At 54.2% G+C, this 16,704-nt stretch overlaps 1 protein-coding gene and 2 non-coding genes across 3 annotated transcripts; 2 read left to right on the top strand and 1 right to left on the bottom strand.

Annotated features, from left to right (window-relative positions):
* Window positions 1-98: 98 nt before the first annotated feature.
* On the bottom strand, window positions 99-4,811 carry LOC132594094 (coiled-coil domain-containing protein 200-like). The gene is made up of 3 exons (XM_060289994.1): window positions 4,716-4,811; window positions 3,308-3,614; window positions 99-1,955 (listed from the first exon to the last, which is right to left on the bottom strand). The coding sequence occupies exons 1-3, from the start codon at window positions 4,809-4,811 to the stop codon at window positions 1,723-1,725; spliced, it is 636 nt and encodes a 211-aa protein (XP_060145977.1). The 3' UTR covers window positions 99-1,722.
* Window positions 4,812-11,517: 6,706 nt separating this feature from the next.
* On the top strand, window positions 11,518-11,708 carry LOC132594364 (U2 spliceosomal RNA). Its single transcript, XR_009560517.1, has one exon. It is a non-coding gene; the product is annotated as a U2 spliceosomal RNA (small nuclear RNA).
* A 3,848-nt stretch (window positions 11,709-15,556) lies between these two features.
* LOC132594366 (U2 spliceosomal RNA) lies at window positions 15,557-15,747 on the top strand. The gene has a single exon (XR_009560519.1). It is a non-coding gene; the product is annotated as a U2 spliceosomal RNA (small nuclear RNA).
* Window positions 15,748-16,704: the final 957 nt, after the last annotated feature.

Here is a 16,704-nt window from a genome sequence, read left to right as displayed (position 1 = left end):
AGGGGAGGGGAGGGGAGGGGAGGGAAGGAAAGGGAAGGGAGGCACCGGGCACCCCCCTGGGCCTGCACAGGAAAAACAGAGACAAAGCCAGAGTCATTTTAAAAGGTTTTTATTGAAGGAGGCCACAAGCCTGAGCCCACGTGAGGGGACACAGGCAGGTCAAACGGTGGGCGCAGCCGCCCTCCCGCTGAAAACCTGCAGAGGTGAGGCCGGACTGCTGGGTCCCGCTGCACCCCTGGCCTAGTCCCAGGGCGCCCTCTGCTCCCAGAGGCCTCTGCTCTCCTTTGGGCGCTGACAGTATGGAGCTGCCTATCAGTCGGGACTGGTCCAGGCCGTCCCCTCTTTGCTGTCACTCAGATGAGAAGCCCCAGGCAAACCCCAGGTTCTTTAGGCGAGCAGGAATTGTGTTTGCTCACTAAAGGCGGTTACCGGTTTCCGTCACTCAGACAGGCAGAGAGGTGAGCTTGAGTAGCAGGGAAAGCTGAGTTTGCAGTAGGAAGGGCGGAGAAGGGCACGTGGGGCCAGAACCTGGTGAGGAGCCGGCCGGGGGGATGAGGGGAAGGAAGGAGTTCGTGCTGTCCGCACGCTTTCACGCCTGGGTAACTGGCGTCGAGGTGGTGCTGGTAAGAGCACGGAAGTCCACGGGGGCCAGGCTGGAGCTCACGCTGGGTGGAGTTCGCCAAATGTAATGGATTTATATTGGAGTCAATCAGCTGTGCTTAACCGTGTTTAAGGAAGGAAAATAAAAGGCTCCTGTGAGTGGGAAGGGAGCCGGTGGACGCTCCCCATCTCACAGCCTGTTTCTTAATATCCAAGTGGGCATCAAGGTCTCTTCCCCAGTCCTTGAGGCCCTCGGGAACACGCCCGGCCTCTCTGCCTTCTGGGAGACCGCTCCCAGGAGCTCGCTCGCTCCCCTTCCCTCGTTGTGTGTCTCTGAGCCCCTCCCAACTTTAATGCTCCTGTTCTGTGCGCCCCCGCTCCTTCGCTTCCCCCAACTGCTCCTCTCAGGAAACACTGCAGAGAGGCTCCTTCAGTCTCACCCAAAGGTGAGACGCTACAGTGAAAGGACCCAGGCATCCCCCTCACCAGTCAAGAGTGGCAGAGGGAGCAGGGCTGGGGGACCCCAGGTGTCAGTTTCAGGAAGAGGTGAGGCAGCTGCCTGGGGCCTCCAGAGCCTCTGGGTTGTCTCTGCTACGTGGAAAGGCTGAGACCCAGGGAGGAAGAGGCCTGTGGATTTGGTGGGGGCGGGGGGCGAGTCCCCCTCTTCCCAAGGTCAGGTGTCCTGTGCCTGAGGCTACAGTCCTCCTTTCCTCCGAGTTCTTTCTCTCCATCCCTTCCAACCACCCTCCGTTCAACAGCAGAGTGCCCACCGTGGACCAGGCACGACACTGGACTTGGGGGGGGCCCCTGCGTGCCACTTCTTCCTGATGCTGCCCCAGGTCCCAGGTCTGCTCTGGTGTGATGCAACCCCCGCTTCCCCAGGTGCATCTCAATAAGCATCGGCCAGGAGGAAGGGCTGGTGGCTCCAGCGAGAGTCGTAGACCTGAGCCCCCAACAGGCTGTGATATCACTGCTAAGTAAGAGCCAGTAGTGGAGCTGTAGAGCTGGGGGGCCCAAGGCCAAGTTCTCCCATTGGCTTTGCCTGGAGAAGCATGGAATTGCCCTCCACTGTCTTCTCGCACCCTCTCCATCCTCTTCGTGGGTCTTCCTGGCCCCTTCCCCTCATCTCTGTCTCACGGAGCCCAGCCAGTCTCTTGATTCTTTGCGGGAAGAAATCACACGTGATTCCCGGCCAGCCTCCCTGCCAGAGTGGATCAGGAGGGCTCGGCTTTTGAAGTGGAGATGCTTTTGGGAGGTAGGAAGACGGGGCTGCTCATCTGATGTTTGCTGATGGCCGGCCAGTGGGGTCTCGGGGGTCTGTCTCTGAATCACCACTGCTGGATGTAGTTCGTTGACTGAGAAGAGGGAGAGACAGGAGGCAGAACAGGTTAGTTAGCAGCTCCCGGGCCTGCTGGTTTGAGAACATTGTCTTAAGGCCTCTGAAGCCCCGAGTAATCAAAGTGAGATGATGTAGCAGCCCAGTCCTCGTCTTAAAGGGCCGGGATCAGGTTCTCCCATCCTTTGCTCCTGAGTCAGAGACAAAAAAAAAAAAAAAAGCTTCTTTCCAAAGCGTATCCTGTTTCATGTAATTCTCAAGACTCTCAAAAAAGCGTCTTCCTGGGTTTGACAGTCTACAAGGAGCCAGGCCGTAAGCTAAGTGCTTTGGATGCTTTCCCTTTTAATTCAGTCCTCGTGACACCTCTGTGGAGGAGGTGGGGTATTATCATTCTCATTTTACGGGTGGGGCAGCTGAGGCTCAGAGATCTGAGTCGTGCTACCGGAGAGTGGTGATCCTGACGGAGACCACAAGCCCTGACTTCACGTCTTACCGTCCTCCCGCTCCAGCTGGCTCTACCCCATCCGCGTTTCAAACGGCCCCCTTGATTTTGCTTCTCTGGCACCCGTCCTATCTTTCCAACTAGATCGTCAGCTCCTTCACTTATACTGAGTGCTGAGCAACAGGGCCTACAGAGACATCTTTATGGGGGCGTGGAGTGGAAGAACGGGCCATCCAGAAGTGACGGAATAACTTCAGTCCCCTCTCCCGATTCCCGCCGAGGAAGCCTTTCTAGACTCCACCTGCACTAACACGCGAGCGCGGGCAGACACGCAGCCAAACCGTAGCTGCCTCTCACACTCTGAGTCCGTCTCACCGTGAATCGTGGGTACTTGATGTGTGTATCTGGGCTAGATTTCCCGAAACCTGATGATGAAACGAAGCACACGTCACTCAACTGGCAGTTCCTGAGAATGGCACATGCCACAGCCGGACTCTTTACCACGTTTCTGGGGGGCAGGCTAAGGCCCCTAGCTGGGGCAAGGCAAAGTCCCAGCCCCCGCTGAGCATTCTCCACTAGGAAGCCGACCGGGGCTTCCCTGTTCCAGACCCCCCAGGGCTCAGGATATCCGTTGCTAAGCCTACACCTCCTGCCCCACCCTCTGGCCGCCCCGAGCCGACCCCGACCCCGTCTGTCACCCTCACCATGGAGAAGGGACTGACCACTTCTGAGCCACGCTCTGCGGAAGTCAGCGGGTTTCTCTGCAGCTCTCGCTTGGTGCAAATCCACTCAGAGTGTGACCGCCCCCACCCCCAAGTAAAGGTGAAAGGTGCCGGGGAGGGTCAAAGGGTGGGGTGACAGATGTGGCTTCTGGACTATAGCCCGGGGCTCTCTCCTCACCATCTCCCGCTCCCGGGCATGTCACTCACCTGCACCTTGAGGGTTCATCACCCGTCCTTGGAATCTGTCCTTGTGGGCGCCTGGCCTTTGGGAATCCTGGAGAATGTACCGGGAGGTGCGCTCAGTAAGAGGGTCCTGGGCATTTTGTGGCTTTGGCTGAGGCGGCGGCGGCGGCGGCGGCGGCGGCCGCTCGGGTACCTGCGGAGGCTGCGGCTGCGGCTGCGCGGGTGGCGACCGTGATGGCGCCGGCGGTGGCTGCGACTCCCGCGGCGACTCCCGAGGTGGCTGGGTTCTTTTTTCAGATTGCCGTTTCTCTTCTTGGAGTTTCTTCAGTTCCTGTCAAGAAGCCACCCGCAAGTGGCATCCTCCTCCCTCCCCACCCAGCCACGCCCCCCTGCCGGAGACACTGAGGGGAGCAAGGCAAGGGAATCCAGAGGCGGAGGCGGCTGGAGGGTCTCTGTTCCCTGGAGTTGGAGGCTGAGGCTGGGGCCTGAGCTCTCTCCCCTCACCCACCCACGCCCAAGGACTGTTTCTATAGCAACAGTGCGCCCCCCCCCCCCCCCGCACAGCCCCCTGCCCAGGAAACAGCCGCCTCGGGCCACCTACCTCCGCGCACTGAAAATCGTTTGCAGTGCCGGAGGGTAAAGAATAATCTCTTGCACATGCTCTGAAACAGCACTGCCCAGTGGAAGTATAACGAGGGCCGTGTATCATTTAAAATGCTCTGTTAGCCACGTAACAGAGTAAGAAGAAATAGGTGAAACTGGGTATAATGATACATTTTATTCAACCCAATACAGCCAAAACGTAAAACCAATACGAAAATATTAATGAGGTAGTTTATAGTCTTTGTTTTTGTATTAAGTCTTCAAAACCCAGAGGGCATTTTATACTCAGCAGCACATCTGAATTTAGACACTGCATTTTGATTTAAAATATTTAGAGTTCAGATAATTTACAGTCGAAAAAGTAGGTTCACATATCCACGTTGTTCCAAACATACTTAAAAGTGTTTCGGTAGGTAAAACGAAAATTTGTCTTAAAGAGTATATTTAAATAAATTAGATGTATGTAACGTTTAAAATGCAGGTCCTCGGTCTCACTAGCCACGTCTCAAGGGCTATAGCACACAGGCTGGTGGCCGCCCTACTGGACAGAGCAGCTTTAAAACCTCCCGAGCCTGACGCTTCAATCCCACGTTGAGGCCTCGGCCTAGTACAACAGCAAAGCTGAGTCACCCCAATACACACACACACACACACACACTCACAAACACACACGGTCCATCCAAGACATCCAAGGACCTTGCTTTCCTCCAGCCCAAGCAAAACAACATTCACCAGGTAATGGACAGCTTCCTTGGGGTCCGTCCTCTCCCCTCCCCATCCCCTCCGTGTCCCCGGAAGGACCCTGGTGAACGGGGCCCCTCTCATGCACCTGCTCTTGCTGCTGCTGCTGCTGGGCCATCAGCCACCTCCTCCGGCCCAAAGCCATCTGCCGGCGACTGGCCTCCCAGTGGTACGCACTGCCCATGATGGTGGCGGTGACAGAAGGCCCCAGGCAGGGGCTGGGGGCAGGCAGAGCCCAGGAGGCTGCCACTGCCCCCACCACTTCCGTCTCCTCCCACCTCAACCCCCTGGCCTGTGACCAGAACCACCTCACAATACGGCCGGCCGCTACCGGGGGCAACTGGGCAGCCCCTCCCCGCGACCCACCCCCGCCACCCCCCACCCACCACCCCCGCCTGCCCTGGGAAGGAGGGGGGTGTTCTTCCCACGCCTCCTAGAGAGCATCTGTAAAGTACCTTTCTCTCCAGGGCCCTGGGCAGGTAGAAGACACCTTTCCACCTAAGCCTTGAGTTTCAGTGGGCCCCGGGGGACGATCCCCCGAGTGGTCTGGCTTTCCTCTCCGCTTTCTTTCTCCCACCCTTCCCAGGATTCCAGCCTCCTCATCTGGCCCTCCGCTGACCCCTCCCTTCCCTCCTCCCTCAGTCCTCCGTCTCCCCCGCTGTGCTGACTCAAGAACAAACAGGGACTTCCCCGGTGGTCCAGTGGTTAGGACTCCACGCTTCCACTGCAGGGGGCACAGGTTCCATCCCTGGTTGGGGAACTAAGAGCCCGCATGCCGCGTGGAGCGGCCACAGAAGACCAAAAAAAGGAAAAGAAGATACGAGACCCGGCCAGCTCTCACTGAGGTCTGAGCTCTGTGAAGGCAAAGCGGCTTATTAGAAAGTACCCTGGTTCCGGGGATTGGATGCGCCGGGCTCAAGCCTACCCTCCCTCTCTTCCTCTGACCCGGGACTCAGCTCACCTCTCTGGGCCTCAGTTTCCTTGCCCGGAAAACCAGAAGGGTAGCACTTGTTACCTTCCTCACGAAGTTCACACAGGACCACGTGGGTCAATGGCTGAGAGGTATGTGAAATGAAATATAAAATCGCTCAGCTACAGGTTGGTATTATTTATTATCCTACCCGATTTGCGTCCCGTTGGGGAGGAAAAATTCGTCCTCTAGCCTTCTAGGTTCTGTGGGCTGGTCTAATGACCAGATTGACATCGGACAGACTCATAGGAGAAAAACAGGTATAATTACGTATGTTCAGGGATCCCATAAGGATACGAGACCCAAGGGCAGCTGAGGCTTATATGCCCTCCTGAGCTAAGGAATGCGATAAGGGCCTGGGCTTCAAAGCAGAGAAGGGTGAGTCACCGGGACAAAAAGAAGGGCAGACCAGACGTTTGCCCTTCTTGTAATGGGATGTTTGCCCTGCTGTGCAGGTGGGTCTCTCAGATAAAAGTTGTCTCTGATAATAACTCTCTCTGAGCCAGGCCCCCTATCTAAATTCTTTAGGCAGTTGAGGGGGAGGTAGAAAGCTCTTCCTGTGTCCTTGGGGCCTCCACGGCCTTCAACGCAAATAGCCCCAGGCCGAAGTGGCACATTCTGGGGAGAGTCATTTTGAACTCCTTGGGTCTTCAGGAGGCGGAGTGGCCAGGGGAGGGTGTCATTTCGTGAAGCCCGGGGGAAGGCTTCTGGGGGCAGGGACTGGGTGGACTGTTGGTCTTTCCCCAAAGATATAAATTTTTCTAGAAACGGCAGAGGCTGAGTCCAACTGGAAGCAAGAGGAGGGTATAGGTGAAGAAGGGGCTTCGACCCGGCCTCAGCCTCAAGCACTGTTGATGGTGGAGGGAGGGTGCAGGGTGCAGCCCTTGAACCTGAAAACGGGTTCAAACAGAGAGTTTGAACCTCAAACAGAGAGTCTGTCTGTCAGTTCAGGCGGCCAGTCTAGTGGAGTCATCTAGCGCTCTGGAGTCAAACAGACTCGGGTTCAATCCCGCCTGTGTCACCGACTACCTGGGGGAACTTGGGCAGGTCACTCAGCGTCTCTGAGCCTTTCCTCTGAAGGTTGTTGGAAGACACTATAGGATGCTTGGGAAGTGCCCGCCGTCACAGTGGGCATCTGGCTATGGCCAGCTGCTGGGGGCGCCCCAGCTCTGCTGAGGGGCCAGTGGGACCTGAGCCTTGCCGGAAAACTTTCTCCCTTTTTCAAAGAGGTGCTATACTCCCTTCTCCTCGTCCTAGCACCCAGGGATGTCATTTGCAACGACAGATACACAAGGGTTTCCAGATACAAAAAATGAAATGGAGGCTTGTCACTGGACATTTATTTTCACAGCACATTTATCTTCCTATAAACGAATTCTGCGAATATTTAGGTGGAAAGTACCTATTTTAAGAGAAAGAGAAAGAGAAAGGCACTTGACTGTCTCCGTCATTAAATGGGCAAGAGAGGAAGCGGGTTCCTGTTGGTATCTCTTCCTCCCTCGATTTCCCTCTTCCTGTCCTCCTACCTTAGGAGGACCAGGGCTCAGATGTGGAGACGCTCAGGGTAGGGGAGGTGGGCTGGGCTGAATCTGGGGAACTGTTTCCAACCCTCTGAGCCAGTCCTCCCGCGAGAGGAGGGATTTTCAGGGCAAATCTGCCAAGGCTGCGCCCTCCCGATTCTCATCTCCCTTTCCGAGCCCCTCTCGTGCCTTCCCCCTGTGCAAGCTGCCTCTCCCAACCCCACCTCTGACCTCAGAACTCCTTCCAGCTCTCGATTCTACTCCGTAGCCCACTCCGCCCCCTGTCGATTTGGATTTTAACTCATATCAGCCCTCGGGGAACTTCCCGTGCTGTTAACTGATTGTAGCCACTCGCACATTGCATTTTTAATAGAGCTGGTTATTATAGAGACCCAGAATCCTTTGCTGCGGAGAGAACAGGGTACAGTTAGAAGCGTGGGCCAGGTAAATCTTATGAAATACCGGCTGCGTTATTTAACAGGCGTGCGAATGCGATCTAGCGGCTCCCCCAGCTCTGATCAGCCTCCTCCCCTGCAGGGTAGGGGTCATGATACCTCCATCCTGGAGGTGTTGTGATGCTGGGAGGAAATAATCCACGTCACACATCGGGTTCAAGAAACAGAGGCTTTTATTGTTATAGGAGTTCACGAATTTAAGATGCCATCTTTTGTGAGAGGTACCGTTCTTTTACCTAGCCCTGAAGAAAGACAGGACGAAAGAAACAAAGAAAGACGTGCTGCGATGTTAAACGGCGAGAGTGCTTTCTCCTGGCGTCGAATGTAAGACGCATGCTGGCTCCTGAGACGTAAAGCTGTGAAAACGATGGGCATCTTGGAATGGACAATATCAGGCATCACTGTGGAGTGTGACGCCTTCTGTTGGGGGCTGTTGAAAGGCCAAAAAGAAAATGTGGAGATTTGCTGGCCTCCGTGATGGCAGCCAAGTTGCGAAAAGCCCAGTTCTTGGTTGAGTCTAACTAGTTTGACGGATCCAGTCTAGCCGGGCAGGAAACTTGCTCTCCAGCACACAGACTCTTACGTTGTAGCGCCAGGACCCCGAGCACATTCGGGGCGGGGGCAGGGGGGTGAGGAGCAGAAGGTCTGCTGGTCCACGCGCACCCCCTGATCACGTGGCTGGGAAAAACCATCTCCCTTTCCGACTGCGAAGTCAGACAGACCGATCCAGTTCTGTTGCTAGTCATAAAAGTGAAAGCTTTTGTTCTGTGACTGGGAAAAGGGAGAAGGCGGGAGAAAGGAGAATTGAGGGCGAGAGGGCGGGGTCAGAGAGAAGGGAGAGGAGGTCAGAGAAAACAAAATGGTACCTCCCTCCCTGTCTCTTCAACTAGGGCAAGCTGACAAGTGATGAAAAGAAACCTGAGGGAGCTGTCCAAGGGGTCAGGGTAAAACTTGAGGGGAAGGCAGCGCTGCTGCAGGGCCAGGAAAAACAGATACAGTGAGGCCTGGACTTGAAGAGGCTGTCCTCCCCAGCTGGCAGGGCACCCAGCAGGCTTCTGATGCCCAGGGATGGAACACTTAGAAGCGCTTGGAGTTGGCAGCCTCGGCACGGGCAGACCTTATCTGAGCGTGCAAGGCTTCCTCGGCAGCAAAGAGCAGTGGATGTGGTTGAGTGGCAGCCAGAGGAGAGGAATGGAAGAACACGGCAGATGCCCCTTGCTGACCACAGGGACGAGGTCACGTTCACCTGTGTGATCCCAGGACCCACACGGTGACAGGCACAGGGTTAGGTGTGATATCAGAGAATCAGTTGAATCAAGACTCTTAAAAACAGGATATCAGAAGATTTTCTAAAAAAAAAAAAAGAGAAGTCATATATGTGTGTGTGTGTGTGTGTGTGTGTGTATACACTCACTTTTTAATATGATAAAGTTGGCATCTGAAACTGATGAGAAGATGGACTATTTCATATATGATATTGGGACAACTGGGTAGCCATCCAGACAAAATAAAATCAGATCTATACCTGAACTCAAATACTAGGACAAATGTGAAGTAGGTCAGAGATGGAAACGCAAAAAGATCAACAGTTCAAAAGACGGTGGGTAGGGGATAGGAACGCGCAGTTCACAGAAAATAATAATGGATCTCAAGCGCATGAAAAGCTGTGCAACCTTGCTCATAGTAAGAGATAACATTGGATAGTATGCAAAAGTTTGATAACATGGTGGTTGGGCAAGGCTGTGGGAAACGCACTGGTTGAGAAGGCTATCTGTGCTCTTCCAGTCTCTGTCTCTGGCTTATCATTTCCAACTCCCTGGCAGCAATGATAACTGGGTCCATAGTGAGATTGTAGGACGCTTGGACAAAGGAAGGCTCACCAGCCAGCCACGTCCTGGTGTTGCCTGAACTTTTATAGGCACTTTCGTCTGTACACATGGATGTGAGCTGGCTGAGGGGCACTGACTCACGTTAACCGAACTCACAAGAAGCTGGTGCGTGAATTAGAATGCTAAGTCGTTAATTGACAAAGGGAGATACGGCTTTGCAATGACAGAACATGCATGTCTGCAATCCAAGGGACCTCATTCTAAAGATCAAAATACCTAGGAAGCTAAACTGGTGAGCACAAGATGACCTGATAAACATGGAAGCAAGCAGAAATGTAGTGGAACACAGTGAGGGTCGTAATAATTACCGCGAGCCAGGAGGCCTGCTAATCTCTTTCTGTACGGACAAATCGCATTATTTAATATTTACACATTCATGTGTTCAACCAGATTCATGTGTTCACGTGTCTAGTATGTGTCAGGCCGTATTCTAAACACTGAGGAGATAAAGTTCCCTGCTCTGGAGCTTACTTACATGCTATTAGGCTAGAAGGCAATAAACAAATAAATGTGTAAGATGTCAGGTGACATGTGCTATGGAGTCAAATAAAACCAGGAGAATGAGGGAAGATTAAGCACAGGACTATATGTTAATATTCTCATTTTTCTAGATGAAGAGGGTAAGCTACAGAGAAGTGAGTTGCGATATTTTCCCTTACATTTGGTACTTACAGGAATACCATATTCCAGGCGTGTCTCGTAATTCTTAAGATCGTGTCTAATAATTTCTCATTTCCTTATCTCCAATTTACAGATAACGGGGCTACATCGAAGACAGACGGTTAAGCGGGGAGGCCAAGTCACGCACCAGGTCACGTGATTATTAACAGGTGGAGCGGGATTAGAGACTAGGTGTTCCGAGTCTCTGCTCTTAACCGCTGCACCAGACAGCTTGTTCCTGTCTCTCTTCAGACAGACCTGTGTGTCAGGCTCAGCAACACTTACTCTCATAGTGGGCGGGACACACAAGAACCACTTCTCTTTCTTTTCGTGCCCTTTTCTAGGTCCCGTGCTCTTCATAGATGGATCCGACCTCTTCCGCTAAGTAGCTGTGTAGTCTTGGGCAAAGTTGCTCACCCTCTCTGTGTCAACCGCTCCGTCTGTAGGTAAACTTTGAAAGTCTGATATAAGGAAAGCACTTAGCGCAAAGCCCGGCCCAAGCAATAAATGTTTCCTCTTGTGTTGTTACAGGCAACACAGCTGCTCAGTTGTTTCAGTGTCACAGCCATGACGCCTTCACTGGAACCTCGTTGGACACTAGGGCCCACATTCTAGACTACCAAACCAAGGTCGCCTCACTAGCTCCCTTTATACCCCCTCAACCCCACACGGTAGGCACTAAGGTTTCCACTTCTCAGCTGGGGAGTTAAGGCTCTGGAGGTGAAGGAGTTTGCCCTAGTGGCCTGCAGCCGCGGCAGGGCGGGGGTCCTGACAACCAGGGCAGCAGTGCTCGCAGGGAGCGATCTCGGGTCCCCAGTTCTCACCGCAGCCCCTGCCAGGCGACACCGGACAGGCACTCCTGGACTCCCAGCCTTCGACTGGGTCTTCGGCCTAGACAGAGCCAGCCCGTGGGACCCTGTCGTCTTCACAGTGAAGACCAGATGACGTTTTTCGTACTCGGACCAGTCTGCTGCGAATCAATTGCGCAGACGCCCTCCTCTATTCTCCCACCCCCAATTCCCCCGAATTCTGTCTACGCGAGAGCTGGTGCCAACGAAGAGGTCCGCCCCGGCCCAGCCTCCGCTCATGCGCGCAGAGGCGGTGCCGAGGACTGGGCGGATCAACCCGCGCGGCTACACCTACCCGCGCGGAGAGGGCGGGGCATGCAAATTTAAAATGGCGCTCCAGCCCGAGGACGGCGAAGCTACCGCAGGTACCGAATTCCTCTTCTACGGTGTAGAGAATAAAAAATCTTCCCGAGAGTGTGGTGTGGTGCCACCCACAGTACTGTCACCGAAGCAAAGAAAGTGAGACCTCGAGTGAGCAGTGACAGGGGTCACACTGAGTCGAATATGGATGCGAGGAGGACGGAGACAGCGATGGCAGGTCGCTGGGTATCGCTTCTCGGCCTTTTGGCTAAGATCAAGTGTAGTATCTGTTCTTATCAGTTTAATATCTGATACGTTCTCTACCCGAGAACATCATATTAAACGGATTTTTGGATCCCGGAGTCGGGGTGGGAGCTTGCTCCGCCCGCTCCACGCATCGACCTGGTATTGCAGTATTTCCAGGACTGGTGCACCCTTCTCGGGGAAATAATTGAGGTTTAAAAAGTAAGAGCTGTGGTTTATGCTTTTTTTATCGCCCAGTTGCAGATTTTTTTTTTTTTTTTTTACGTTTGCAAGGTGTAACACTGCTCTTCTGTGGAAGTTCTTTTTGTGTCTGCTGTTCATCCTGCGGACCTAAGTGGTTAGGTTATGGGTGTTTGCGAGGCGTGACTAGGGGGAGGGAAGAGAAGGGTACTTTCTGCCGAACCTTGTCCCCAACTTTCTACGGGGCAGCGTGAGGAGACGAGAGTTCGTGTTTGGGTTTGAAAAAAGAGCCCACCGCGCGGAAGTTGCGGGACCTACTTCTGGTGTGAGTCTTGTGCGGTTTGAACGAAAGTTCACCACGCGCGAGAAAGAATAAAGAGTGGTCTCCGTCCGGGTTTAAATACCTACCTCATAGTGTTACCAGGAGAATTAAGTAAGATGGAGTGTGTGAAGTACTCAGCCAAGGGACTGGCATACAGTGAGTCCTCTGTGGCTCGTAGCGGTTAGTTTGGCCCGGGAAGCTAGTTTAATCTTCCTCGGGAAACGTACAAAGTAACACATCAACTTTGACCACCAAAACTCACATTGTTTTCCAGTGTGTGTGACTTAAGAAATCAGTGCTTCTCAATCTTCTCAATCTAAGGTGCACGGGGGTCGCCTGTGGACCTTACAGGAATGCAGGTTCTGGTTCAGTAGGGGTCACGGACTGAGTTGTGCCCCCAAAGTTCGTATCTGTAAGCTCTATCCGGAGGGGAGGCCTCTGGGGCCGGTGAGGTTTGGAAGAGGTGATGGGGGATGGGGTCCTCTTGTTGGGATTAGCTCCCCAATGAGAGGAGGCACGGGAGAGCTTATCCTTTCCCTCTCTCTAACACGTGAGGAGAGGGAGGGGAGTCCACCACGTGCAAGCCAAGCCAAGACTATCCCCAGAACCCTGCCACGCTGGCGCCCCGATCGGGGACTTCCAGTCTCCGGAACTGTGACAAAATCCATTTACGTTCTTGAAGCCACCGGCCTGTGGCGTTGTATTTTGGCAGCCCTGGCAGCCCTCTCAAACTAAGACCGGAGGTGTGACTTGGTGCCTGCGTCCTGCATTTCTCACCGGCTCCAGGGCGATGCGGATGTTGCTGTTCACAGACTCGCGCTTGGAGCAGCAAGGGCCTAGAACAGATTACTAGGAAGTGACCCTAAACGCTGTATGTTTTCCCTGACGATGAGTACTTTCAATGTTCTCCTGTACATCTACAACAGCGATCTGTTATGGTAACTCCGAACCCCTAACAGCTCTGGCCTGTCAGAGGCACTCAGCAAGTCATTGCCAGAGAGAAGAATGGGTGAGCGAAGGGCTGTGCCTGACAGTTGGCTGCCGGGCCTCGGGGGAAGACCTCTGCCCTTGGAAGACCTTTGGAAGCCCCGGGGGTGAGTCAGGCTGCCTCTCTCCCCTCTGAGGTTTGGGGGTGATGACACTTCCTCAGGGTCCTGTAAAGGTAAAATGAGATGGTGACCAGGAACGTGCCGTAAGCAGTGCCTGGCTCACACACGGAGGCACTAACAAACCGTCGGTGAGTAGATCTGAGCCCCACGAAAGGTTTCGCGGCCTCTGGACTGGAACTCCTTGATGCAACGCTCATGTTGGCCTCCTGACCTGGAAGCTGACCAGACTGTCCCGGTCAGGGCAGCCAGCGGGCCCGGGCGGGAGGATAAGAATGGGGGTGGGGGTGGGGGTGGGGGTGGCGGGACCGGGTTTGATTCCTGGTCGGGGTTACGGGGAGCTGCGGCGCGGCCACAAAAATAGAACAAAAAACAAAAACAGATATCTGAAACACCACTTCAACACGTAATTAATGCGGAGCTATTTGACAGTTTTTAATACCAAGCCTTTGCGATCCCGTGTGTATTTCACACTTAACAGCACATATGTATTAGGAGGAACCACCTTCCTAGCGCTCCCTAGCTGCGAGTGGCTAGTGGCTGTGACAGCGCAGGTCAACAGAATGGGGATGAGAGTGGAGGGAAACGAGTGAGGCGCTTGCCTTGGCCAAAAAATTTCAGGGAGCACCAAAAACCCAGTAATCAAAATAAATCTCTCGATTATCTTAGGATCCAGGTAAGATGCACTGTATCAAAATATTCCTTATCTTGATTGCTGAAGAGCGTTTCGGGGCGGCACTCCCTTAAATGTTTCGCCCGCCCGCCCCGAAGACTAGTTTCTCACTGGCCTCACCTAGTCCTGGCCCCGGATAATAATACTGATACCCACCCCGCGGAGTTACGGGGAGAATCAAATGAGTTAATACACACGGAGCGCTCGGCAGAGGGGCGGGCACTGGGAAGGGCTCAGGCAGCACCCGCCATCAGGTTTTCCCTGCGGCAGGGTGAAACGGCCCCATTGGGTTTCAGTCCTGCATCAGTGATACCTTCTAAGAGCTCTTCTGAGATCCAGTGAAAGAAATAGAAACTCCCCAACTAAAGTGAAGCTCTGTTAGGAAGGGGGATGGAAAAGGTTTACGCTGCCTGGGCAGCCTGCGGCCTTTGCCACAGAGAAGCGTTGCCGCTGCGAAACTTCATCCCCACTTTGCCAGAGGCCTTAATTTATTTACGGGCCTTGATGCCCAGAGCGTCCCTGGCAGTCACTCTCCTCTCTGGTGTCCTGCCACCCCAGGCCAGATCTTCCCCTCTTCACCCCTGGATCGGGCCAGGACCCTCCTAAGCGCTTCTCCGATTCAGTCTGTTTTGCACACCTTCTGTTCACTCAGCAAACGTTTACTGTGCACCTCCTACAGGCCGGGCCCTGGCCTAGTGCTGGGACACAGAGGTTAAGGGCTTGCTGATGAGGGTCGCCGCCCTCAAGGATCTCAGATTTCAGTGGCGGAGATACAGGACCGCCCCCAACGAGTGGTGAATGGTGGACTCGAAGTCTGGGGTGGGATGAAACACAAAGGAGGGCCGCAATCATCCTGGGGTGGGGTGGGGTGGGGTGCGGTGCGGTGCGGTGCGGAAGAGCCCATGAGGAAGGCTTGCTGGGGCAGCTGAAGCCGAAGCGGAGCCCAGAGGCTCTGCGTAAGAATTAGACAGGTGAGGAGGAGGTGGAGGGAAAGGAGGTCTCAGGCAGAGGAAGCTTTCTGTAGGAAGCCCGGGATCTGGGTTCATTCGTAGAAGCACCGACCGACGCAGGCGCTTGAGTTGGAGAGAATCCCTCCAGCTGCTCAGCCCGGCCCTCTGCGTCCACACACCTCCTCCCTTCCCCACTGTGGGCCATCCGCCTTCCGCCTGGCAGGGAGATTACCCCACCGGCCCTGGGAAGCCCCCACTCTAGACCTTCCGCTCCCCGGACTCAGAATGAGCGCCCCATCCGACCCTACGAAGCGGAGGCCTATTTAACACATTGCAGTCTGGACGTTTCCAGCGAAAGTGTCTTGCGACCTCGTCTTCAGGAAAACTCTCAGCCAACGGCTCCTCCCACAGGCCCCTCTAGCCGCCCACCCCGAATCCCCTACGGTTCGGTCTTTTGTCTCCGCTCGCATTGATGCCAAAGAGGAGCTCCCCCGCAGCAGCCCGGAGGATAAGGTCAGCCCGCCGGAGCCACGCCCCCTTGGGCGGGCGGGGGCGGGGCATGCAAATGTAAAATGGCGCTCCAGCCCGAGAAGGACGAAGCTACAACAGATCCAGAATTCCTCTTCTACAATGTAGAGAATAAAAACTCTGCACGAGAGTGTGGTGTGGTGCCACCCACAGTACTGTCACCGAAGCAAAGGAAGTGAGACCTCGAGTGAGCAGTGACAGGGGTCACACTGAGTCCAATATGGATGCGAGGAGGACGGTGACAGGGATGGCAGGCTGTTGGGTATCGCTTCTCGGCCTTTTGGCTAAGATCAAGTGTAGTATCTGTTCTTATCAGTTTAATATCTGATACGTTCTCTACCCGAGAACATCATATTAAACGGATTTTTGGATCCCGGAGTCGGGGTGGGAGCTTGCTCCGCCCGCTCCACGCATCGACCTGGTATTGCAGTATTTCCAGGACTGGTGCACCCCTCCCGGGGAGATAATTGAGGTTTAAAAAGTAAGAGCCGTGTGTCGTGTGTCGCTGTGCGCTCCTTTAGCGAAGCTTTTTCTGTTGGACTGGACCAGAGCTTTTTCTCCTTTCGATAGTGTTTTCAAAATCTTTTGCGTCTGTTTTTCTTGTAGATTTGTTTGTATAGATAGGTTGTATGTGCAGAAAAGGAGCAAGTTCAGTTGGGTAGAGGAAAGAACCGCTGTGACTGAGAGAGCTCTCTCACAGTTTCCCATTCTTCAGCGTTGGGAGGGCCTTCGTACTGGTTGGCGGAAGGACCCACGACCACAAGGTGACTGCCCTGTGTGCTTTGGCTGTTTTCGCATTCACCTTGCCGTCTCTCTCCTTCTGTTAGGTAACTGAACGTCCCTTTCTCCATTTTTCTCTCATTTTCCCCCAATTTTAAACCGTGTTCTTGCGCTAAGAATTTCTTCTCTTTTCTGCCTTCTCTCGAAGTGCAGCTTTGTGCTTTTGCTCAAACGTGGCGTCCTCTGGAGGACATAGTTTCTGCCCCACAGTCTTCTCAGGGGGCCTCTCTCCCACATTCCTCCGTCTGTGGAAACTAGGAAAGGAGCGGAGAGGGTATCCAAGCTTCGTCTTGAGGCTCCCAGACCGTTTCCACGTCACCCTCAAAGCAGAAAGAAAACAGTAGCTTGAGTCTTCTGTTCTTCTGTCTCTACTTCCCCCGACTTCTTTTGGTGCCTCCAGCATTACTTCTGTCCTAGTGTTTCCTGATGTCGATATCCACAGGCACGGCTTCCCTGGTGGCGCAGTGGTTGAGAGTCCGCCTGCCGATGCGGGGGACACGGGTTCGTGCCCCGGTCCGGGAAGATCCCACATGCCGTGGAGCGGCTGGGCCCGTGAGCCATGGCCGCTGAGCCTGCGCATCCGGAGCTCCTGGGCCACCACAGTGAGAGGCCCGCGTACCGCGGGGAAAACA

The sequence above is a fragment of the Globicephala melas genome, chromosome 20, assembly GCF_963455315.2.
Source record: "Globicephala melas chromosome 20, mGloMel1.2, whole genome shotgun sequence".
Lineage (NCBI taxonomy): Eukaryota > Metazoa > Chordata > Mammalia > Artiodactyla > Delphinidae > Globicephala > Globicephala melas.
This window is presented reverse-complemented; position numbering and strand designations above follow the sequence as displayed.

Excerpts from the sequence above, each read along its gene's own strand:
- LOC132594094 (XM_060289994.1), bottom strand. The coding sequence starts at position 4,811 with ATGGGCAGTGCGTACCACTGGGAGGCCAGTCGCCGGCAGATGGCTTTG. Across the intron at positions 3,615-4,715 it reads AGCAGCAGCAGCAAGAGCAG|GAACTGAAGAAACTCCAAGA; the intron begins GTGCATGAGAGG and ends GCTTCTTGACAG. Across the intron at positions 1,956-3,307 it reads GATGAACCCTCAAGGTGCAG|TCAACGAACTACATCCAGCA; the intron begins GTGAGTGACATG and ends CCCTCTTCTCAG.